General features: G+C 41.7%; 1 protein-coding gene across 1 annotated transcript; it reads left to right on the top strand.

Annotated features, from left to right (window-relative positions):
- The first annotated feature begins 2,307 nt into the window (after positions 1-2,307).
- Positions 2,308-25,040, top strand: OLAH (oleoyl-ACP hydrolase). Its single transcript, XM_040247325.1, is given in 9 exon segments — positions 2,308-2,313; positions 2,733-2,767; positions 4,980-5,091; positions 14,529-14,670; positions 14,673-14,685; positions 17,428-17,456; positions 18,439-18,571; positions 24,228-24,316; positions 24,901-25,040. Coding segments are annotated over 9 exon segments (699 nt in total).
- The last annotated feature ends 595 nt before the right edge of the window (positions 25,041-25,635 follow it).

Here is a 25,635-nt window from a genome sequence, read left to right as displayed (position 1 = left end):
GCAGTAAAGTTTTTCTAAGACTTCCTAATTCTTCAAGTTTTAAAACTTTATAAATACCTAGAAAATGAAGACACCAATATTTTAAAAGCAAACCTCTCCTCAGACTCCAATTTTCTAGTAAGTATTGAGTGTTCTTGGCTTGATTTGGCTGCAGGGTGTTTTACTAGCTAGAGTTTTAGAAATGTTCATCTTTGTCTTTCTCTGTATTAGGCGGGGGTTCAGCTAATGGAAGCACTTCCTGATGACTGAATGTGAGCTGAGGCAGGTGACTCCAACATAACATCTTTCATGTTGCTTCTAATCCATTTCTTCTCCTCTTTTTAAAACAGGGCTTGGAATAATAAAAATAATCAACAGATTTAAAAGTGTGCTCAAGGCTATCAGAGGTTTTATATCCAAAGAGGTATTGAATTTGGCACTGACCAGAAAGTTCCTGAGAGGAGCAGTTTTGCACCATTTCCTCAAAAAATGGAGAGGAGAGACAAAGCTGAGACAATCAGGTGTGTCACTGCATGCAGTCTGGGTCTTTCCAGTCCCAGGTGCTCTAACACTCTGCCTTTGGAGGTTGCCCTTTTACATGGAAAGGGGCTTCTCAGAGAAAGCTCATTAGATGGCCATTGTCCCCAGGGCAAGGTATTTGTGTTTTTGCCACACCATGTGGCATGTGGGATCCTAGTTTCCCCAGCTAGGGACCGAACCCATGTACCCTGCATTGGAAGTGCAGAGTCTTAACCACTGGACCGCTAGTGAAGTCCTGTAAGGTATCATAAATGGCACCAACTACTCACTATGTAAAATGGTACTGACTTGGCGGTGAGCTTAATGTGAAATTGTAAATCCATGACTTGGCCAAAAATGTGAAAGCAGGATTCCATTTACACCCAGAAGTAGAGTAGAGGTCTGTGTCCCTGGCTCTCTCATCTGAAGCCTCCCAGGTATGCTATCCACTCTCTGCCACTTATGGGTCCACCTGTTTGTTGATGCTGAGAAAATAAGAAAAGGGCTAAAGTGGGGAAGTAGCTCTTAGGATGAATAGGACTTGTGTTCCAATTCCTGACTTGTCACTGGCCAGGTGACCCTGGGCAAGTAACCTAATGTCTCTTGGCCTCAGTTTCTCCAACTGTCAAACCAGGATTAATAGAAAACATTTTTGTTTTGTGGGTTACTAAAACTTTGCTGACTAAGGTCCATCTAGTCAAGGCTATGGTTTTTCCAATAGTCATGTATGGATGTGAGAGTTGGACCGTGAAGAAGGCTGGGCGCCGAAGAATTGATGCTTTTGAACTGTGGTGTTGGAGAAGACTCTTGAGAGTCCCTTGGACTGCAAGGAGATCCAACCAGTCCATTCTGAAGGAGATCAGCCCTGGGATTTCTTTGGAAGGAATGATGCTGAAGCTGAAACTCCAGTACTTTGGCCACCTCATGCAAAGAGTTGACTCATTGGAAAAGACTCTGAGGCTGGGGGGGATTGGGGGCAGGAGGAGAAGGGGACGACAGAGGATGAGATGGCTGGATGGCATCACTGACTCGATGGATGTGAGTCTGAGTGAACTCTGGGAGTTGGTGATGGACAGGGAGGCCTAGCGTGCTGTGATTCATGGGGTCGCAAAGAGTCGGACACGACTGAGCGACTGAACTGAACTGAAAACCAGGCTAAGTATTTTTGAGACATTTAATCAAAATGTAAGGAAGATGCTATGATTGTCCTTATTTTACAGATAAGGACAATGAGACTTTCAGTCACTCAGGTCATTTTCCTAATGTCATATCAACAGATTTGAATTCAGATCTCTTTGTTTCCACAGGCTGTTGAAAGTAAAGTCATTCAGTTGTGTCTGACTCTTTGTGACCCCATGGACTATACAGTCCATGGAATTTTCTAGGCCAGAATACTGGAGCGATTAGCCTATCCCTTCTCCAGCAGATCTTCCCCACCCAGGAATCAAACTCCGGTCTCCTGCATTGCAGGCAGATTCTTTACCAACTGAGCTATCAGGCTGCTGATAGTGGGTTAAATGATCACTAATCCCTCTCAGCTCTAAAGTCTTAGAATTTTATGATTTAACCAAAACCAGAAATGAAGAAGGGGAAGACAAAGAGAAGGCAAGTGCAGGTAGAAGGCTTCCACCCAGAGGACTGGCTCAGGAAGGTTAGCTTCTCTTGGTCTTCGTCTGTTTTTCTCAGGCGACAAAGGAGATTGGATGGATGCAGAGGACAGGCAAAAGCCCAAGAATGAGAACGTTCTGCTTCGTCCAGGCTTCGCAGCAATGAGCACTACCCTCCCAGGCTCTACCTTCTTGTGAGATCATGGCCGTGGGTTTGCTGTGGAGGACAGGCACCCCATCAATGTGGGTTCTGAGGACCCACTGTGGCACTGGCCTGGCTCTAAATAAGTGAAGGGAGCTCCTACCCCCACTCCCAAGGCCAAGAAAGGTGGTTTTATCTTGAAACGAATAATCAAATGGTTTCGCTGGTGGCTCAGTGGTTAAGAATCCGACTGCCAACACAGGAGACACAAGTTTGATCCCTGGGTGGGGAAGATCTCCAGGAGAAGGAAATGGTAACCCAGTATTCTTGCCTGAGAAATCCCATGAACAGAGGAGCCTGGAGGGCTATAGTCCACAGGGTTCCAAAGAGTTGGAAATGACTTAGCAACTAAAAAAAAAAACAGCAATGATCAAAGTGTCTACATCTAATTCTGTGTTTATGGCTTTGTATTGTTTTCCTTATAGAACTCCCCTACTTCTGCTGATTACACAGTCTTCAGGTATGGCAAGGCTCTTCTTATTCTGACATTTTTGTTCATGAGAATGCAAGTCATTGAAATAGACTGAAGTAGGGCTCCTTGGCTTTAAAAAATATGGACTGGTTTTAAAGTAATGTTGAATTCAAATCATTTTTCTAGACTCTTCAATAGCTTCCAGAAATAAGGTTCAGAAAACACACCCATTAGCTATGCAGTTTTTACCAAACTGTGGAAAACACTATGGAAGGCTTTTGTATTCCTTTAAAAAATGACTCTAGCGTTTTTCCAGTAACTGGTTGATACCTATGAAGCTCTTATTTAGGGCTGATCCATGGTCAGTGAGTTTGTTGATAATAGGATTAGTTAGAAGGAATGTAGCCTCAAGTATATAATGTCCCTCTTCACAAGAAAACATTAAAATTACCCCTTTGGGGGGACTTCCCTGACCATCCAGGAGTTAAGACTTTGCCTTCCAGTGCAGAGGGTGTGGGCCTGATCCCTGGTCGGGGAGCTAAGACCCCACATGCCCCATGGCTGCCAAAAAACCAAAACATAAAAAACATACTGTAACAAGTTCAATCAAGACTTAAAATGGCTCACATTAAAAAATCTTTTTAAAAAAATTGCCCTTTTGTTTTTTCTCTTTAAATTAGCAATTATTAACATAAATGCCCTGATACAAGCCAAGGAGATTTTCTCCAAAAGTTATTCTTCCCCCAAAGAAAGGTTTTAACTTATGCTTAAGTTTGTGTAAAGTTTCTCATAATGAGTAGTGTTCTATTATTTTATCATGAAACCCAAAATCCTCTTTAAAGAACACATGTAAAGCTGACAAAATCTCAATCATTGTTAGTTTTGGATGCTTGTAGAGATCAACTGGGGGTGCATCACTGCTAGTTCAGCTGGTAAAGAATCCACCTGCAATGCAGGAGACCCTGGTTCGATTCCTGGGTTGGGAAGATCCCCTGGAGAAGGGATAGACTACCCACTCCAGTATTCTTGGGCTTCCCTGGTGGCTCAGCTGGTAAAGAATCCACCAGCAATGCGGGAGACCTGGGTTCAATCCCTGGGTTGGGAAGATTCCCCTGGAGGAGGGCATGGTAACCCACTCCAGTATTCTTGCCTGGAAAATCCCCATGGACAGAGGAGCTTGGAGGGTTACAGTCCATGGGGTCGCAGAGTCGGACACGACTGAGTGACTAAGCACAGCGCAGCACAAAGATCAACTGACTAAATGGGAGCCTGAAAAAGAGAGAGGCAAGACAGATTTAATCACCATAGTAGAGTTGCTTATCTCACATTTGACAAGACTGTATAACTTTATCAATAATTTAATCATCAATTTGTAAACTTTACAGGAAGTGTTAAATTATGGATGATGCAAATGTATATATATTGAATGTTTTGTACATATATTTATGTTGAATATATATATATATATTGATTAAAAAGCAATTATCTGGAATACTAGGTGAAAGGATACTTGGACATTGTGGTAAAATTTCCAACAATTATATGCAGATGCAAAAAGGTGTATTTAATTAACACTCAGAAGGGAGTGAAATTATGTGCTTTGGAAAACTTACAGATGACCTGAAATTATGAAGACACTGAGATAAAACTGTGTAGATACAACTATTCCCTGAATTGGGAAAAAGGTGATTTCTAAATTAACATGTCTATCCCTTTTAAATGTGCATATGAAACGTATTTCCTAAATATTACATACATTGACTATTTCACTTACATCTATCAAAGTTTATATATACTGTTAAAAATGAATCCATGAAAAAAATTTTTGGCCGTTCTTGTTGGAAAAAAAAAGGCAGTCCATTTATATATGAATACAGTCTCCTTATAATGAATAAAAATTTTTGTTAAAACACACCTAATTCAGTTAGGACAGGTGAACTGACTTTGCTGCTGCTAAGTCGCTTCAGTCGTGTCCGACTCTGTGCGACCCCATAGATGGCAGCCCACCAGGCTCCCCCGTCCCTGGGATTCTCCAGGGAAGAACACTGGAGTGGGTTGCCATTTCCTTCTCCAGTGCATGAAAGTGAAAAGTGAAAGTGAAGTCGCTCAGTCCTGTCTGACTCTTAGCGACCCCATGGACTGTAGCCCACCAGGCTCCTCCATCCATGGGAGTTTCCAGGCAAGAGTACTGGAGTGGGGTGCCATTGCCTTCTCCGGAACTGACTTTACATCATGTTAAATATTTGAATTTTCTCCCTAGGAGTGAAAAAGTTGTGAACTGCTTACACCAGAATCGTAATGCACTTTTTAGGCTGGTTTGCTTTCCTTGGGGAAGAGGTAGCTCCACTTACTTTGCCAAGTGGGGCCAAGATATTCCTAATTCTGTGGAAGGTATGTGAACTTTTATCAGTAAGTAATTTGCAAGGTCAGATAACATGCACATACAAACAATACAGGTTTCCTTACTGGGGGATAGTTAATATTAATAGATACTCAAGATTGCTCAATAATGTGATTTTTCTATTTCCAGAGCAAGAAATTCTGTTATCTTCTGCTACCAAATTAAACATGCTATACCATTTGTTAAGGCCAATAGGTCACTGAGATTCTGTTCAGACTCTGTTCAACTTTTTTATGCCCCTCGTCTCTCTGTCTGTTACCCTATCTGTCTTAGGAATTATCTTTCTTTTTTTATTGTTGTTTAGTCTCTAAGTCGTGTCTGACTCTTTTGCAATTCCATGGACTGCAGACCATCAGCCTCTGTCCATGGGATTTCCCAGGCAAGAACACTGGAGTAGATTGCTATTTCCTTCTCCAAAAGATCTTCCTGACCCAGAGATCAAACCTGCATCTCATGCATTGGCAAGTAGATTCTTTACCACTGAGCATATTGGTGGACTGTGAACTTGACTTTTTTCTCACAGCAGCATGAAAGTGAATTAAACACCACTCATTTTCTGATTATATTTTCTTATTCCCTGACATGGGTAGCTTAAGATAAGTCGAAAGCTTTGAGGGACAAAACACTGTACCTCTTACCTCTCTGAAACTGTAAGTTGCTCAGTTGTATCCAACTCTTTGGGACCCCCATGGACTGTAGTCTGCCAGGCTCCTATGTTTATAGGATTCTTTAGGCAAGAATACTGGAGTGGGTTGCCATTTCCTTCTCCAGGGGATCTTCCCCACCGGGGACTGGACCCAGATCTCCTACCTTGCAGGTAGATTGTTTATAGTCTGACCCACCACGGAAGTCCCTTATATCTGAGGTCATGGCATCTAATTCTGACATTGCAGCACTGTTTTCTAACTTTTGGCTCAGCTGGTAAAGAATCCGCCTGCAATGCAGGAGACCTGGGTTCAATCCCTGGGTTGGGAAGATCCCCTGGAGAAGGGAAAGGCTACCCACTCCAGTATTCTGGCCTGGAGAAATCCATGGATGGTATAGTCCATGGGATTGCAAAGAGTCAGACACAACTGAGCAACTTTCACTTTTCCAACTTTTCCTTCTTTAGCCCTGTGGGAATACATACAGTGCTGCTGACTTCTTGGCCTCTTAAAAGTAAAGCAACTATATTCCAACAGAAATTTAAAAAGAAAAAGTAGACCTCCACCTGCAGTCTAGAACTTGCAACCTGTACCAGGTAATTTACACATCTCTACAACAGGAAAGAGGCTGGAGTAATCGTACTTCACTTCTCCAGAATTTTCCTTTCTTCAGGGAGGTTCAGGTTGCCCCAGCAGTTCATGATCCCTTCAAACAGGTACTGTGTGTGTGTGTTATTCAGCTTCCCTACCTGTTCAATGAGAGGATTTTTCTGCTGTAAGACATTAAAATTTTTTTTTTTTGGATTATAGTTGATTTACAATGCTGCGTTAGTTTCACGTGTGCAGCAAAGGGACTCAGTTATACCTGTTTTCACTCTTTTTTTTCTTTTTTTATGGACACTTTTCCCATATAGGCTATTACAGAGTATTGAGTAGAGATCCCTGTGCTATACAGCAGGTTATTATTTATTTTATATTTAGTAGTGTGTATATGTCAATCCCAGTCTCCCAATTTATACCCCTCTTATCCCTTGGTAACCATAAGTTTATTTTTTTACACCTGTGACTCCACATCTGTTTTGTAAATAAGTTCATTTATAGTTTTTTAGATTTCACATATAAGCAATACCTTATATTTGTCTCTCTGTGTCTGACTTACTTCACTCAGAGATTGACATCACTAGTGAAGACAACAATCTCTGAGTGAAACAAGTGTCTGAAGTAGTAAATGTCATCTTCACTAGAGATGACAATCTCTAGGTCCTAGGTCCATTTATGTTGTGGCAAATGGCATTGTTTCATTCTTTTCTTATGGCTGAATTATATTCTCTTTAATTTTTTATTGGAATATAGTTGATTTATAATGCTGTGTAAGGTACTTCTCAGAAGTGGAAAGTTGGTTCAATAGCATAATCTAACAAACCATCAAGTATCAATTACTACTGTCTTTTCAATACTACTATTTTGAAATATTTGCTTCAGATTTTATTTTTACTTTTGATTAAGATCTCTATTAATCTTTTTAAAATGCAACTATTTTTAAAATGGTTTTAGATTTATGAAAAAGTTGCAAAGTTGTTCTCAACTATCCCTCACCCAGCTTCCTCAATTATCTTCGACACACAGTTTCATGTCATTATATTTCAGGGACATTTACATGGATTATAATTTCAAATATTAGTTCTTTACCAGTATTTTATTTTGTTTACCTTTCTTGAGAGTCGCCATTTATTCCTGTGTTGGAATACTTTCTGCCTTTTATGATTATCACCTTCTTTTGGGATCTTTTCCTTCTTTCTTTGTTTTCTTATTCCCAGCTCTTTTATTCCTATCCTCCATATCCATTTAAATACATTGCATCTATCACCTCACAGACAACATTCAGTCACTTTAAAAATAATTTTTGTCCCTTTAATCAATTTCTTTCCAGTATTCTGTCAGCCTTTGTACAACTGTCTATTTCTGTTCAGGATGTTCAATTTCTGAGTTATAGTGTTTTTTCATATCTGCAATTTCTCATTTGAATTTAAGAGTTTTGTATTGTTTGCTTTGCTTTGTGAGCTTTTTAAAAAGCATGTTTAATCATTAGCTGAAAAGTTTGACTCTTACTTTCTTTGTTTTGTGTGTTATGCTTACCTCTACTCATGATGAAGTACATTGGATTTTCCTGACCCACAAAAACAGGTCATTCTGGAACTTCGAGATGTTTTGAGGAATAAACTCAAGTTCTAAAACAGTGGGACTCATATGCTACCTTTTTGTAAGGAGGGGATGAGGAAGGAAATGAACTTACATTTACATATGCATCAAATACCTTTCAAGGCTTATGTTAATAATTGATACCTTTGATTGCCCCTAGCATATTCAAAAGCAGAGACATTACTTTGCCGACTAAGGTCCGTCTAGTCAAGGCTATGGTTTTTCCTGTGGTCACGTATGGATGTGAGAGTTGGACTGTGAAGAAGGCTGAACGCCGAAGAATTGATGCTTTTGAACTGTGGTGTTGGAGAAGACTCTTGAGAGTCCCTTGGACTGCAAGGAGATCCAACCAGTCCATTCTGAAGGAGATCAGCCCTGGGATTTCTTTGGAAGGAATGATGCTGAAGCTGAAACTCCAGTACTTTGGCCACCTCATGCGAAAAGTTAACTCATTGGAAAAGACTCTGATGTTGGCGGGGATTGGGGGCAGGAGGAGAAGGGGACGACCGAGGATGAGATGGCTGGATGGCATCACCGACTCGATGGAGGTGAGTCTGAGTGAACTCCGGGAGTTGGTGATGGACAGGGAGGCCTGGTGTGCTGCGATTCATGGGTTCGCAAAGAGTCGGACAAGACTGAGCGACTGAACTGAACTGAAGAGCAAGATCTGGAGAGATTTTTGCATTGCAAGCCTATTTGTACCTCTTGAATATTGAACCATGTATGAATTTAAACTGCCCTGGAAATTAAAAAAAAAAAAAAAAAATCTGTAAGAAAAAGCAAACCACCCAGTTAGTTGCTTACTCTTTTTATTAGTTCAAGGGTGCCCTCTTCTGTCACTATAAGTGAAGTGCAGTTTATAAATAAATGACAATGTAGAGTTGGGGGGTTCATTCTTCTGATTCTTTGATGCTACCTGGCATCTGTAGGGCTCTTCTCTTCAGCCACTTCCTTCTTTATTTTTGCCATCAGGCCTGCAAGGTACGTCCCTCCCTTTCCAAGGTGCCTCTCTCAGCCACTACAACTCTGCTCCCTCATGCTTTCCAAGCCCCTTTCTCTCCATTTCCAGGTACCAACGCTCTGTCATGGAGATCTCCCCAAAACCCATGCACTGGAAGAAGAAAGTCCTGCTACTAATATATAAATACATTTTAAAAATTATTGAAGGTAATTTCATATGAGGTTTTCAATCAACAGTTGACAGTTTAAGATAGATATTTCACATATTTTTCTGACTTTATATAAATATAACATACTGTAAATGTTCCTCTGAAGCTTGCTTTTTTCTCCTCGGTTTTTTTGAGATTTATCCCTTGGATATGTGACTCTCTACTTCACTGGCTTTTAACTAGTAATATATTATTCCACTGTGTGACTATATGTATCTAGGCTTCTCTTTATAGGGATTAAGGTCTTTTTCTGCTATGTGTAATAACTTCTGTGAGCAGTCTCATATACAGTTGACCTTTAGACAGTGCAGGGGTTAGGGATGATGAAGCTCTGCACAGTTGAAAATCCATGTATAACGAGTAGCTGGCCCTCTGTTTTCAGGGTTCAGCATCTGTGGAATGAACCAGCTGTATTTCTTGTAGTACTGTAGTACTTACTATTGAAAAAACTCTGCATATAAATGGACTCTCCCAGTTCAAACTCTTGTTGTTCAAGGGGCAACTGTATGTGTTCACGCATGCATGGGTAAAAGTCTATACTTAAAGGTAGAATTTCTGAGTATTGGAATAGGAATGTCTCTACTTCAAATCGTCCTCCAAAACAACTGCAAAGATTTTTACTGCCAAAGCAGCACACGAAAATTCGTATCCCTTTATATCCTTGACAACACTGTTATTGCCAAGGCTTTTATTTTTGTGCCAATCTGTGAATGAAATTATTCTGATTTTGTTCTATTATTTCCAGTGTTATTGAGATGTAAATGACTGGATAAGCTTGGAGCTTCCTAGGTGGCGCAGTGGTAAAGAATCCATCTGCTAAGGCAGGAAACGCAAGAGACGCAGGTTCAATCCCTGGATCGGGAAGATCCCTTGGAGGAGGAAATAGCAACTCGCTCCAATACTCTTGCCTAAAAAATTCCATGGACAGTGGAGCCTGGCAGGCTACAGTCCACAGGGTTGCAAAGAGTCATACATGACTGAGTGACTGAGCGTGCACACACACACACACACACACACGTATGCACATGGTGAATAAGTTTAAGCTGAACCACATAACTTGACATGTATATATTGTGAAATGATCAACATGTAAGTTTAGTTAACGTCTATCCTCTCAAATAATTTCAGCTATCTTTCCTGTGATAATTTTTTTAATCTATTCTCTTAGCAATTTTCAATATGCAATATAATATTGTTAACTATAGTCACCATGTTGTACATTATATCCCTAGAATGTATTCATAGTAATCAAAATAGTATCCTATTGACATAAAAACAGACACACAGGCAAATGCAATAGAATTGAAAGTCCAGAGATAACCTCCCAAATACACAGTCAACAAACATTTGACGAGAGCGATATGAAAGTTGCTCAGTTTTGTTGGTTGCTTTGCAACCACATGGACTATACAGTCTATGGAATTCTCCTGGCCAGAATACTGGAGTGGGCTGCCATGCCCTCCTCCAGAGGATCTTCTCAATGCAGGGATGGAACCCAGGTCTCCTGCATCGCAGGTGGATTCTTTACCAGCTGAGCCACCAGGGAAGCCCAGAGAAAAGACAGTCTCTTCAATAAATGGTGCAGGGAAAGCTGGATATTCACAGAAGGATGAAACTAGACCACTCTCACCACTCACTCAAAAAATTAATTCAAGAAGAATGAAAGACTCAAACATAAGACCTGCAATCATAAAACTCCTAAAAGGAAACAAAGAAAAAGCTCCTTGACAGTAATCTTGGTTACGATTTTTCAGAGATGACACCTACAGCCCAAACACAAAAGTAAGATAAATAAATGAGATAACTCCAAACTAAAAAGCTTCTGCACCACAAAAGAATCACCAAAATGAAAAAGCAACCTACCAAATGGGAGAAAATATTTGCAAATAAAACCTCTAAGAAGGAGTTAATAGCTAAAACATATAAGAAACTCATACAACTCAATACCAAAAAACAATGATTTTTAAATTGAATAAACAGAGGAACTGAATAGATATTTTCTGAAAGACAACTTACAAATGGCCAACAGGTGCATGAAAAGATGCTCAACATCACTCATCATCAGGGAAATGCAAATCAAAACCACAAGCTATCACCTCACACCTGTTAAAATGACGGTTCCCCAAATGACAAAAGATAACAAGTGTTGATGAGGACGTGGGGAAAAGGAAACCCTTGTGCACTGTTGGTAGGAATATGAATGAGTGAAGTTACTCTGGCAAACAATATGGAAGTTCCTCAAAAAATTAAAAATAGAACTACCATATGATCCAGCAATTCCACTTCTGGGTATATATCGAAAGAAACAAAACTGGTTATCTCAAAGAGATAGCTACACATCCCATGTTCATTAGAGCATTACTTACAATCGCCAAGACATGAAGCAACCTAAGTGTCCATTAATGGATGAATGATATAGAAAATGTGATACCTAGATAGATAATGAAATAATAGTTAATACTGAGCCGAAAAAAAGGAAATCCTGCCATTTGCAACATCATGGATGGACCTTAAGGGCATTAGACTAAGTAAAATAAGTCAGACAGAGAAAGACAAATACTATATGGTATCACTTATATGTGGGATCTAAAAGAACCAATTCAGAGAGGTACAACTTCCAATTGCAAGATAAATTACTCTGATTTTAAATGGAGCAATCCTTGTTATAGGTGAGACTGGCACTTTTCATATATATACATAGTTGTTGCTCAGTCGCTCAGTTGCGTCCGACTCCTTGCGACCCGATGGACTGCTGCAGCATGCCACACTTCCCTGTCCTTCACAGTCTCCTGGAGTTTGCTCAGACTCATATTTCTATTTATGCTTCCTTTCCTGTAAGTTTCGCATCAGATTCTTATGCTTACTTTTCCATTTGATCCTCTTTTTATTGATGTATAGAAATTCTTTACATATTTAGGACCCTAATATTTTAGGTACTGCAGGTTAAAATGTCTTTCCCAGTCGATGCCACCTCTTTCTTTACATGTTGTCTTTTGATTCGTAGAAGTCTTAAATTTTAATATAGTCAAGTTTCTCTCTCTTAAAGTTTGCACTTCTTACAGCTTACTTTAAAAAGTATACCCCGTCAGTCACAAAGTTATTTGCCAATATTTTCTTCTATCAATTTTTAAGTATTTTGTCATATTCAAGCTAGAATTGACTTTTCTATATCATGTAAGAGCTAGGTATTTCTATATTTTACACGAATAATCAGCTGACTTGGTTATTCAGAGACCTATACTTTCCTTCCCACTGATTTTAAATGTCAACACAGTTATAAAGTAAGCTGCCCGGATTCATGTTGATGTATGGCAAAACCAATACAATATTGTAAAGTAATCAGCCTCTAATTAAAATAAATAAATTTATATTAAAAAAATAAAGTGAGTTCCCACATGTATGTCATCTATCTCTAAGCTCTTGATTCTGTGCAATTGGTCTATTTGCCTTTCTCATAAATTTAAAGCACTTCAATGCTTGTCCTTCTCAGCCACCCTTGAAACTTGGTGTCTTATACTCCTGATACAAGCCATGATGGTGTGATCACTCACCTAGAGTCCTAGATATCCTGGAGTGCAAAGTCAAGTGGGCCTTAGAAGCATCACTACGAACGAAGCTAGCATAGGTGATGGAATTCTTACTGAGCTGTTTCAAATCCTAAAAGATGATGATGTTAAAGTATTGCACTCAGTATGCCAGCAAATTTGGAAAACTCAGCAGTGGCCACAGGACTGATAAAGGTCAGTTTTCATTCCAATCCAAAAGAAAGGGAATGCCAAAGAATGTTCTAACTATGCACCATTGCACTCACTTCACACATTAGCAAAGTAATGCTCGAAATGCTCCAAACTAGGCTTCAACAGCACATGAACCGAGAACTTCCAGATGTTCAAGCTGGATTTAGAAAAGGCAGAGACCAAATTGCCAACATCTGTTGGATCAAAGAAAAGGTAAGAGAATTCCAGAAAAACATCTACTTCTGTTTCATTGACTACACTAAAGCCTTTGTCTATGTGGATCACGACAAACTGTGGAAAACTCTTAAAGACATGGGAATACCAGACCACCTTACCTGCCTCCTGAGAAACCTGTATGCAGGTCAAGATGCAACAGTTAGAACCAGACATGGAACAATGGACTGGCTCCAAATAGGGAAAGGAGTACATCAAGGCTATATATTGCCACCCTGCTTATTTAACTTATATGCGGAGTACATCATGTGAAATCCTGGGCTGGATGAAGCACAATCTGGAATCGAGATTGCTGGGAGAAATATCAGTAACCTCAGATATGCAGATGATACCACTGTTATAGCAGAAAGTGAAAAGGAACCTCATCAAGAACCTCCTGATGGAAGTGAAAGAGGAGAGTGAAAGAGCTGGCTTAAAACTCAACATTCAAAAAACAAAGATCATAGTATTCGGTCCCATCACATCATGGCAAATAGATGGGAAAACAATGGAAACAGTGACAGACTTTATTTTCCTGGGCTCCAAAATCTGCAGATGGTGACTGCAGCCATGAAATTAAAAGACGCTTGCTTCTTGGAAGAAAAGCTATGACCAACCTAGACAGCATGTTTAAAAGCAGAGACATTACTTTGCTGACAAAGGTCGGTCTCTTCAAAGTTATGGCTTTTCCAGTAGTCATGTATGGATGTGAGAGTTGGACCGTGAAGAAGGCTGGGCACCGAAGAATTGATGCTCTTGAACTGTGGTGTTGGAGAAGACTCTTGAGAGTCCCTTGTTCTGCAAGGAAATCCAACCAATCAATCCTAAAGGAAATCAGTCCTGAATATTCATTGGAAGGACTAATGCTGAAGCTGAATCTCCAATATTTTGGCCACCTGATGCAAAGAACTGATTCATTGGAAAGGACCCTGATGCTGGGAAAGATTGAAGGCAGGAGGAGAAGGGGATGACAGAGAATGAGATGGTTGGATGGCATCACCGACTCGATGGACATGAGTCTGAGCAAGCTCCGTTAGATGGTGAAGGACAGGGAAGCCTGGTGTGCAGCAGTCCACAGGGTCGCAAAGAGCCAGACACAACTAAGCGACTGAACAACAAGAAGCCATAGACAGTCATTCCGTTAGCATAGGCTCATGACTGGAATTTTAAATTCCCTCTTATGTTTTTACTCTTCTAGTTATACCATTTACCTTATTGTGAGTCAAACTGCACACATGTGATTCATCCAGTGTTTCTAAATGTTGGAGAGTATTTTTCAGATATGTAGTCTGCTGTAGCTTGTGTTCATTTAATCAGCAAATTCTAAAATTTTTCTCTCCTTACATTTGACTACTATTATTCACATCTTTGAAACTCTTCCCATCATATTAACATAAGCCCTTTCACAGTATCACAGCAACCCTCCTGCCATCTGCACACATTAACCGTCTTCCTTTACTTCCAATGCATGCCATACGGCTTGCTGGGAGAGAAAGTCAGTTTGAAGAACATTTTGCAAGTGACATGCATCAGGTGGTTGATGAAATTGCCTGTGCCCTGCTGCTGATTATCCAGGGTGAAAAATTCGCATTTTTGGCCACAGGTATTTAACTTCTGTTTTTAATTTTTTTTTGTTGTTGTTGTTTTTAAACCTCTGTTTTGAAAAAACATTTGGGGGACTTTTTTCCACCACAGATCCATGGTTAATGTTGTCCTCTGTGTCTTATGGGATGTGTGCCTTTGTTTTAGTTTGGTTTTGATGTTTCATCACTGTTTGAAAGAATGATTGATTCAGTATGGTTAGAGCTCTTCTCAAATGAGAAAGTCAGAATGAAAGAAGTCCTAGTAGGGACCGAAAAGATGGAAAGGCCTAGTGCTGAAATGAACAAAACCTCTCCTTCAGGAGTGTGTAAATCCTAGGCTTCTCTTGGTATCTTCTCTTTTGAAAATAGCCCCAGCATGTTGGGTAACTCCGACCAGCCATGGCTTTTACAATTGGCCAGTCTGTACAATCATCTTACTTTTTTTCCCTTTTAGGCAGAAAGCATTAAGATTTGTAAAATCAAGACTCTAGCAGCAACGTATATCCTATTTATTTTTTAAATTAAAAAGGATATAAATAGTATGTATTTCTTAAGCTAGTTTAGTTCAGTTGCTCAGTCATGTCCGACTCTTTGCAACCCCATGAATCGCAGCACGCCAGGCCTCCCTGTCCATCACCAACTCCCGGAGTTCACTCAGACTCACGTCCATCGAGTCGGTGATGCCATCCAGCCATCTCATCCTCGGTCGTCCCCTTCTCCTCCTGCCCCCAATCCCTCCCAGCATCAGAGTCTTTTCCAGTGAGTCAACTTTTCGCATGAGGTGGCCAAAGTACTGGAGCTTCAGCTTTAGCATCATTCCTTCCAAAGAAATCCCAGGGCTGATCTCCTTCAGAATGGACTGGTTGGATCTCCTTGCAGTCCAAGGGACTCTCAAGAGTCTTCTCCAACACCACAGTTCAAAAGCATCAATTCTTCGGCGTTCAGCCTTCTTCACAGTCCAACTCTCACATCCATACATGACCACAGGAAAAACCATAGCCTTGACTAGACAGACCTTAGTCGGCAAAGTAATGTCTCTGTTTTTGAATATGCTATCTAGGTTGGTCATAACTTTTCTTCCAAGGAGTAAACGTCTTTTAATTTCATGGCTGCAGTCACCATCTGCAGTGATTTTGGAGCCCCAAAAAATAAAGTCTGACACTAAGCTGTGAATTTTAAGGTTAAGTCATAAATATCAGAGTTCTGTCTGCCTCTTACTCAGTTCGACCTTTGGCAACTTCCTTGGGTTTCTGAATTAAGTTTCTTCCTCTGTGAAACTTGAATGATAATGGCTCCATTTCTGAGGATTAAATGAATAATAACCATAAATTACTTGGTATTATGGTAAGGACTCAGTAAATTTTGGCTCCTGTATTATATATATATATAGATACGATTGAGAAAAAAAGAAAAAAGAAAAATCGAAGTATCCATTATCCCAGATAATCCTTCAGAATTTTGATGTGGCTCCAGAGTATTTTTGCATGTGGGGATCCTATTTTATTTTTCTTCCTAATTTTTCCCCCCACTTAAACTATTGCTATAGAGATCTGTAATCACTGCAAGATGACTGTCAATTCCTTTTAAGAGAATACTTATTTCTATCTTTTTTTCTGTTATAAAAGCACTCTGATGACATTTTTTGTAGAAAATTTAGTATACATTTCTTATAAGTTTCTTAAGGATCACATGTCCAGAATTTAGGTTAATGATATACACATTGATAGAGCACTTGATAGAAATTTCCAAATCACCTTCAGTTTACACTCCAGCAGCAATGACCATGGAACTGAGTTTCCTTTGTTCACTGCCTGAAGATATTTGCAAAAAAATGCTCTCGATCAATACTGTCTACAAAATATAACTACGTAATGTCTACAGCAGTTCACAAACTTTTTATTCCTGGCATTGCTTTAATACTGGGTTGACCAAAAGGTTCGTTCGGGTGTTTCTGTAACATGGTATGGAAAAACCCGAACAAACCTTTTGGTCAACCCAATACTTCTAGGTGCATTGAGGGGATCAACGAGATTTTATGTGTGGTTTATCTATCAATATTTACCATATTAGAAAATAAAACTATGAAACTTTCAAGATATTTAATATTAATAATCCCCTTATATGCTGATATAAAGAATATACATTTTATGCAAGACTATATTCTCTCAAAAAAGCACTGTGGTAAGAGTGGCACTATTTTACACTTTGGCACACATTTAATGCCTGGCTTATTAGAAGGCAGCTAAGATTCTCTCTTTTGCATTCCAACTGTGCTGATAACCCATGACATACATGGTATATGGAAAACTCACCTATGCTCTCATAAAAAAAATGTTTAAAAGGGAAACATTTTAGCAATATTCTAAAAATGGCTTTAACCTCACAGACCACCTGAAAAGGTGACAGGAACTCCTGGAAGTCCCCAGACTATACCTTAAAAACTGCTGATAAATATTAAATACATAGTGACATCTATCTTTCAGGGAGGAAAGGAAATTTAAATTAATTTCAAGACATGGTGGAAATCAGTACTCAGTCTTAGTTTGAATTATCTAGGATGTGCTGAAACACTGCTGATGTGGCTGCAAATCATTGAAAACCTACCATTTACAAATAAGTTAGCTATTATTCAACTAATGTAAACTCTCCTTTGGTCTGTTTCTTGATCGTTGCTGTGTTTATGCTTGTTCTTGTGGATTTCTGATGTATTACCATGAGTTTTGTTGAATAGTTATTATCATGTTTTTCTTCCCCAAATGTAGTATGGGATCTTATACTGCTTTTTTTGACCGTGCTACATCTCAAAGAAAAATATAAATTAGAACGGTACATTTATTTGTGTCAAGTATAAGCCCTCCTCATGTAAGTAATTTCATTTTCCTTAGGGAGGGTGGTGGAAAGGAGGGAAGTGCTGTGGGGAAATCAAGTCATTGTTTTCCTTTCTGATGAGTTTTGATCCAATAGACACGGTGATGAATAAAAGATACCATTGGTTAATGAAACACTCAAATCTCCTTCACTGTCATCTTCTCATCTTTGCTCTGAAATGCACTTTAACTGTTTCCTGGTCAGTGCCTGCACTGGCCCAGGCATCTCCGATGAAAACTGTTGATTCTAAGTGTATTTTCCTCCATTCTGAGTCAGCAGAGAACTTTCAGCAAACTAACTGGATCATTCTTTTCTTTTTAATAAAAATTTTTTTTTTTTTTGGCAGTGCTGGGTCCTCATTGCTGTGCACAGCTTCCCCTAAGTTGCAGAGAGTCAGGGCTATTCTCTAGATGTGGTGCAGGCTTCTCATTGCGGGGGCTTTGTTGTGGAAAGAGGCTCCAGGGCACACAGTCTCAGTAGTTGCTGCACGTGGCTCAGCAGTTGTGTCACACAGGCTTAGCTGCTCCGCGGCATGTGGGATCTTCCTGGACCAGGGATTGAACCCGTGTGCCCTGCACTACCAAGGCAGACTCTTTTCCGGTGGTCAGGTACTCCTGTCTGCCATCAGGTGATGTTCTGTAAGCACTTCTGTGTCTGAAGGTGTATTCCTGACGTATCTGTGGAGAGAGACATACTCCACGTCCACCTACGTCTCCACCATCTTGTTCTCCCCGCAAGGCAGATTCTTAACCCCTGGACCACCAGGAAAGCCCTGATCAGAGAATTCTCAAATCACCAAAAGGGAGAGTAGAAAGTGTTCAGTGTCTGAACAGGTGCTTTAAATGAAATGTCAGACTAATGTTTTTACTGTTTCATGTCAAAGGCCCAAATTCGTTTCCTCAAAGATGATTTGTGTGAAGAAGAAACTGCCTTTGCACTAAAGAAAATGGGAGGCATTCCTGAGGATTTTGTTGATGACGGGGAACTGAGTCAAGAATCTGTTACCAGAGTGTTAGCAGATCTTCACATTTTGAATAATGCCATCTAAGTCATTAAGGCACGTTTTCTCTCTTTTTTTAAAAATAATTATCTATGGAAGACGCAGGTTGGCTGTTCTCTGAGGATGCTTATCCAGGAAGGCAGAGTTTGACTTGTTTTCTTTTGAGGCCCACCTGTGATATTTTTGCCACCTTAAAATGGAGCCTGGCCATGGAAATTACATCAATCAAGGGTGAACAGGGCATCTTTATCTTTTTTTAAAAATGTGGTTCATTGTGTGTTGGGTTGGCCAAAAGTTTGTTCGAGTTTTTCCAGAAGATCTTACAAAATCCCCAAATGAACTTTTTAGCCAATCCAGTATGCTTTATCACATAAAAAACATTAGTTGAATAAATTACTAATGTCAAAGGATACTCATCTTCTTAGGGGAACAGCAGAAGGTGATCCCTACTTATTAAATATGTGGAGGTGATCTAGGACAAGGGAGTGATTTGCTTCTTGGGGGAATTTTGTTCCAGAACTCATTTGGCTCCATGACACCTGACGATTCCTGTCTCCTAAGAGGTCTCATTGACATTTGATTCTTCTAATAGGACTGAAGTCCTAATGTTCCAGATACTGGCCCTCATAAACTGAAACCACAAGGTTCTCCCTTTCCTAACCTCCCCACAGCAGGTCCTGAGCGGCCAGCATTTGGCCCTCAGTCACTATTATATACCATCATGCATTTCTTCAGTTTTTTCTGGCTCTTGTCTCCTTTGGGGAGGAGCCAGACACACGAGTCTCTGTTCCTTTTCCTTCTGCCACAAAGCCTGGAGCTGAACCTAGGGCCTCCACAGGCAGTGCCTGTGAGTAGAAGTTTATACAAATAGCTTTAAAAAAGAAAAAAGTGGAGCAGACCTGAAGCACCTTGAGAACAGAGACAATCCTGTTCATTTTTATCACATCTCTGCGTTCACGGCAATGCCCACCTCTACTCCACCATTAGGGCCACTAGCTGCTCCAGTCTGTCATCTCTGTCCATTTCTACCCCAACCGTCTGAGCAAATGTGGTCCCCACAGGGCTGTGCTGTCTGTCTTCCTGGCTTACCATAGAGTCAGAATCCAAGAAACACCATTCCAAGTCTGACATCCCCTACCCCCACCAAAGGAAACGCAATCCAAAGCACTATGGACATTAGTGAAACAGTGTAGGCAAAAGCTGCTTTTAAATTAAGTCTTGTACAAACATGCCTTCTGTAGAGGCTGTTCGCCAGGATCCAGACCCCTGGCCTAGTGGCTGTGAGATTTGGACCCAGGGTCCCGTCTCTCAGCGAAGGGATGCTGAGAGTAAACCCCTCAAGGTGTGGTAGGTGAGGATGCAAGGAGGTCGTGTTTAGGAGAAGTCGTGGATATGGCACACAACAAACCACCCTCGATTTTTAAAAATCCAACCCAACAATTCACTACCAGAGGTTCTGGTGACTTTGGGGAATTAACATTTGTTAAGAAGAACCCTGAGTGTCGGAAAGGGAGCCAAGGTTCAACAACAGACCCCGAGAGAAATTGAAATAGAGAAGTTCATGACTCATGGGTGGTGGAGGAGGTCCACAGCGCACCCAGTGGGGCCACATGGGGAGGTCAAGGCCGACAGCAAGCAGAGAGGTGGCTGGACTTGATGGACATGCCCTTAGGCGTGGGTGGAGAGCTTTGGGGTTCCCCGGCTAAGTCTGGATTGGTCAATTCGAACCCCAAAGAGCTGGTTTTGGTAAACTTCATGGGAGGTTTATCTAAAAGGTACACAAGGGAAGCTCTAGGGGGCCCAGAGCAGCTGTCACCTAGGCCGTTGGGGGAGGGTCACAACAGGAACTCACCCATTTGTGACTCTGCACGTGCTCCAGGAGGGCCGAGTGTCAGGTCTAGGCTCTCACAAGCTGCCTGGCTGCACAGCATGGCTGCTAAAGCACCAATATTATAAAGCAGTTTAGCTAAACTCTCAAGAGCTTTCAAAAGAAACCTCTCCCAGACTGAAAATAAAAGTCACTCACAAGGATATTCCACTCGCAGAATAAAAAAATAAAAATAAAAAGTGTTTTAACAGTCTCACCCTCTCCCCAGCGAATCAAATCTCAGCAGCTACTTGCAAGGATTCACTTCCTCTCTTCAAATCTCAAATGTCCTAAGCTTGTTCTGGATTCTCTTCTTTCTGCTTCTGCTCCTTCCCCTTCCTCAGTCTGTTTTCCTCTCTCCACCTCTCTGCAGCACTCAGCTTTTCCCAATATACAGGAAATCAGGCCTGGAGTGTCCCTCCACCCTCTCCTTGCCCATCACCACCCCACCCCCTCCCCGCCCCCCGGCCCAAGTCTCAAAGGCTGGAGGTCAAAAGGAAAATCCGAGGCAGGAGGGAAGCCTTTGCAGCTCCACTTCACTCAAGCGGTCCTCCTGTCCTACTCAGACGAACACACAGTCCTCTTCTCTTTCTGGGACCCTGACGACACACACGTCAGGCTGTCTGTTATCGTCCCAGGGCTCTCAGATGTTCTCCTTAAAAAATTTTTTTTCTTTTCATTTCTGTTTGGATCATTTCTATTAACCATCTTCATGTTGACTTTGCCCAGCTGTATCAAATCTACTGATGAGCTTGTCAAAGGAATGCCCTATTTCTGCTCCTGCTTATTTCTAGAATTTCTTTTGGACTCTTTCTTGCAGTCTTCACCTCTCTAGTGAACTTCCCTATTTGTTCACATGTCCATCTTTCCTATGAAACCCTTTGGCATCTCCATCCTAGCGACTGTAAAGCCCTTGTCTGACAGTCCCAGCATCTGGGTCTTATTTGAGTTTTGTCCACGTGTGCTGTCCCTTCAGTCGTGTCTGACTCTTTGCAGCCCTATGGACTCCAGCCTGCCAGGCTCCTCTGTCCGTGGGGTTCTCCAGGCAAGAATACTGGAGTGGGTTGCCATGCCCTCCTCCAGGGGATCTTTGGTACCCAGGGATTGAACTGGAGTCTTTTATGTCTCCTGCTTTGGCAGGTGGGTTAGTTACCACTGGGCCACCTGGGAAGCCCATTTAAATCTTATTCTTTTAATTACTTTGCCTCTTGACAATGGAGTTATTTCTTGCTTTTTGTGTTTGATATATATTTTTTTAATTTAAAGCTAGGTATCATGCATAAAACAGATATTCTATTGAAAAATATCATGCATGAAACTGACATAAATATATTTTATGATTTGAGCACATCTCCTCGGGCAGGCCATGAATGTGGGGAGTTGGGTCAGTCCAGACTGGCGATGAGCTGAGTTTCAGTTTTGTTGCTACCATGGTTACACTTCAGGCAATGGTTCTCCCAAGTTACTGTGTGCTTACTGCGGAGACTGGACTGAGAATTTTTCTCAATTTTTCTGTCTCTCTCTAGGCTCTCCCCACTGACAGCTGTTGTTTGGTCCCCTGTGTGTGATGCTAGCCTCTGGCGTAACAAGGGGAGCTGTTGGACATCCGAGCCAATCTTCAGCTTCAGTCTTAGTCAGGTCCTCTGTGTCTAGGCCTTGTGGGTATTGGTGGGTATTGGGTGGAAGTTTCCAGTCCCTCCCCAGTAGTAGAAGACTTTGCCTTGGCTTTTGTATAGGATTGGGGGCCTGGCAGCTCAGCTGGTAAAGGATCCACCTGCAATGCAGGAGACCCCCGTTTGATTCCTGGGTCACAAAGATCCCTTGGAGAAGGGATAGGCTACCCACTCCAGTGTTCTTGAGCTTCCCTGGTGGCTCAGACGGTAAAGAATCTGCCTGCCTGTGGGAGAACTGGGTTTGATCCCTGGGTTGGGAAGATCCTCTGGAGGAGGACAGGGCAACACCCTCCAGTATTCTTACTTGGGGAATCCCAATGGCCAGAGGAGCCTGGCAGGCTACAGTCTATGGTGTTGCAAGGATTCAGACACAACTGAGTGACTAAGCACAGCATAGGGGGCCCAAGACCCTTCCCATTCCTTCCCCCAGGGTAGAGGGTTAATGCTTCCATCCTCTACATCCATAGGTCTTCCCATGTGCCCTGGGTGGGGGGCGTGGAGGGGGAGTGTTTGATGCCCCTCCTCCAGCAACTGGGATTTCCGCTTAGTAGGAGGGGAAGACCTGACTGGGGGCAGGGTTAGTGTCCATCTGATGGTCACATCCAATTTCCTGCTGCCCACCTGCCCTGCAGAGAGGGCTATTTCTGACCTCCTGCCTTGTTCCTAGTCTTTCTCATGAACCCCTAGTGGGGGGCCATGGACAGAAGCCTGTGAGTCAGTGTGAACTGCATCTGACACATCGCCCCATGCTTGGTCCCCAGCACTTGAACATTTGTAGCTGGTTCCTTCTCACCCACACGGACAGCAGACACCCCTTCATCCTGTGCTCTGCCCACATGAGCCAGTCCACGTGACCCGTCTCTCCTTAGAAGAGCCCAGTTTTCCTTGGAGTTCGGTTTCTGATTTCCCTTGCAAACTCAGCTTTCTGATGAGTTCAAGAATTTATGGTTTTGCAGTTTGCAGGGCTTTTTTCCTTGTTAGGCTACAAGTGGCGCTCCTGGTTTTCTACATTCCAGGCAGAAGTGGGAATTCTTACCTGGACTATTGAAAGAGACAATCCTTTGTCCCCTTCAGTCTGCTCCACACATTGTATCAAAAGGGATGACTGTCAAGTCTGGTCATGATGTGCCTTGCACTAAATCCTCCTGGTGGCTTCCTGACTCTCTTAGGATGACCAAATCCCTTCAGGAGACCTACAGGTGGCCCTTGCTTGCTTATTATTATTTCTTTTTGGGCACACCATATTGCTTGTGGGATCCTAGTTTCCTGACCCAGGATTGAACCTGCACCCCTTGCACTGGAAGCTTGGAGTCCTAACCACTGGACCACAGGGAAGTCCTCTTGCTAGCTTCTTCGACCTCAATTTATCCCAATTCTCTATTCACTCATGGAACAAAAGCCGTTTGGTTTGTGCTCACCTGGTCCCTCTTCCCCTACCATCTCTCTGCCCGTTGCCAAGTTTTTCCTATCTATTCAGATCTCAAGTCTAACTCCACATTCCAGGGAGTCCCTGCTTGATGTCACTCCACCCCCACTTGTCAAGTGTTCACAGATCACCCTGAACTTGGTGACTCATCTGTTCAATCGTCTGGTGACTTCATTAGTGTCTGTCTCCCCAGCCAGTCTCTAAGTGGCAGGAGGAAAGGGACCGTGCTTACCCAGGTGTCCCTAGGGACTAACACACACCCAGCACCAGCTCAGCGAATGGTTTCCTGCTGTTGTGATGAAACTGAGAATCAGCAGAATCAACTCAGGGGCCCTATGTCCAGAAATCTGCTTCTGTTCTGTACACAGCAACCCTCTGCCAAACAATGGAGGGCTGGGGGATACAGAGGTGGCCATTTCAGGGAAATGACAGTTAGATACTATATAGCTAGTCCTGTTTTGTGTTGGGCTGGGTACCCAGGTGCCACCTGACTGCACCTGACTGTTCTAGAAGCCAGAAGATCTTGGAAAATAACCTGGACCACAGTGACTCTCAGACAGGTGCTGACATGTATATGTGCCATGGATTAAAAAAAATAAAATGTTTGTATTGCTATAAACAGTAAAAGGGAAGGAAGTGAGGACCTGTTTGATTTAAATGAGCTTATTAATAGGAAAAGATTCTAGGGGGTGTCTATTATGAAATGTTACTAACCGGCTCCTTTATATTTGCAGCTGTGACACACCCTCTAAGACTTGTCTTTCTTGTGACATAACATGCTTTTCTGGATCTGAAGATATACCAGTGGTTATGGAAGGTGAAATGATTTTGATGGTTTGAGGTGTTTTATTGAGATATCTGATGATTTCCATGCCAGAGGTGCTGGCATGCCTTACAGCACAGATCTGATTTTTTAAAATGTCCTGTACTAGTACATAAATCCAGTCACACACTTTTTTTCATACACTACAAGGAGATGTGTAATATCCATGCTTCTTTTTTATCCTTAAACTATTGCCATATTTCAAGTAAGTGTCTTTTTTAAACAATTCACTTGTATAAAAATGGTCTGGTTAGTATAGGGCACAAACGCCAAACAAAAGTATTAGTGTTAACAACAACAACAAAACTCTCAACTGGCAGTTACATGGAGTAGAAAAGTGGTCCCAGTTTTATCTAGTGTAAATGGAGAGATGTCAGTCGTGTGTAAAATGAGAGAAGGCAGGTGATACCGCTGTATACTGATAGGTCTCTGAGAGATTAAAAATTCAGGATGTACAGGACATGAGCCCATGGAAGTAACCCTACCACTAATGCGCTCTTAGAAAAGTAACACCCGGAAGTAAATCCGTGGGTGGTGGCGTCCGTCATCTGTAATTAAATACAATTCTGTTTTTTCAGCCTGGAAAGATGTAACCAGTGGAAGTTTTGACAGTTTTGTGCTTCCAGGACACCACTTCTATCTTCTGGAACCTTCCAACACAAGCTTCATCAAGAATTACATAACCAAGACTCTAGAAATATCAGTGCTCGCCTCTTGACAGATATCTCCCCTTCTTGGCCTTAAAACAGTCCAGTTGATTGTCTGCTACTCATCTCCAGTTTTTCAGAGTAGCTTAGGAGTTTGTTTCAGAGATTGGAAAATGATACATTTGCTGCTGTCAGGGTGATGTGTTATCGACAAATGTATTTCCCCACAGAGCATTTATGTATCTGGGGGATGAAAGACAAATGGGTCAAGAATACTTCTGGGAGGGTCTTTCTTCTTTGTATTAGAATCTCATTTGAGTCTCATCTGTGGAAGGTTTGTCAATGAAATTCCTGCTTGGTCAATGATTCATTTCTTCCTTTTGGTTGTTTTGATAGTGAAAATCACAGACAGGGGAAGTGCTTGAGATGAAATGACTGTTTCATTAACACACTGTGGCCCAAAGCCCGATCTCACCTTTTGAAATATAGGGTTGCCCCATTCAATGAGGAAAGGTAGCCTACTGTTAAAATAAGACAGCCCTGAATAATTATTGCTGCCTGTTCCTGCCAAGTCCCTGGAATGCCCGTAGCCTTCTTAGGTTCTCTTCTAAGGCGTTCCTCCAACCTGGATTGCCTCTTGTCTCTGTGTGTTCCTGCTGCTCTTTA

This window comes from Oryx dammah, unplaced genomic scaffold (genome assembly GCF_014754425.2).
Source record: "Oryx dammah isolate SB20612 unplaced genomic scaffold, SCBI_Odam_1.1 HiC_scaffold_10, whole genome shotgun sequence".
NCBI classification, from domain to species: domain Eukaryota; kingdom Metazoa; phylum Chordata; class Mammalia; order Artiodactyla; family Bovidae; genus Oryx; species Oryx dammah.
This window is presented reverse-complemented; position numbering and strand designations above follow the sequence as displayed.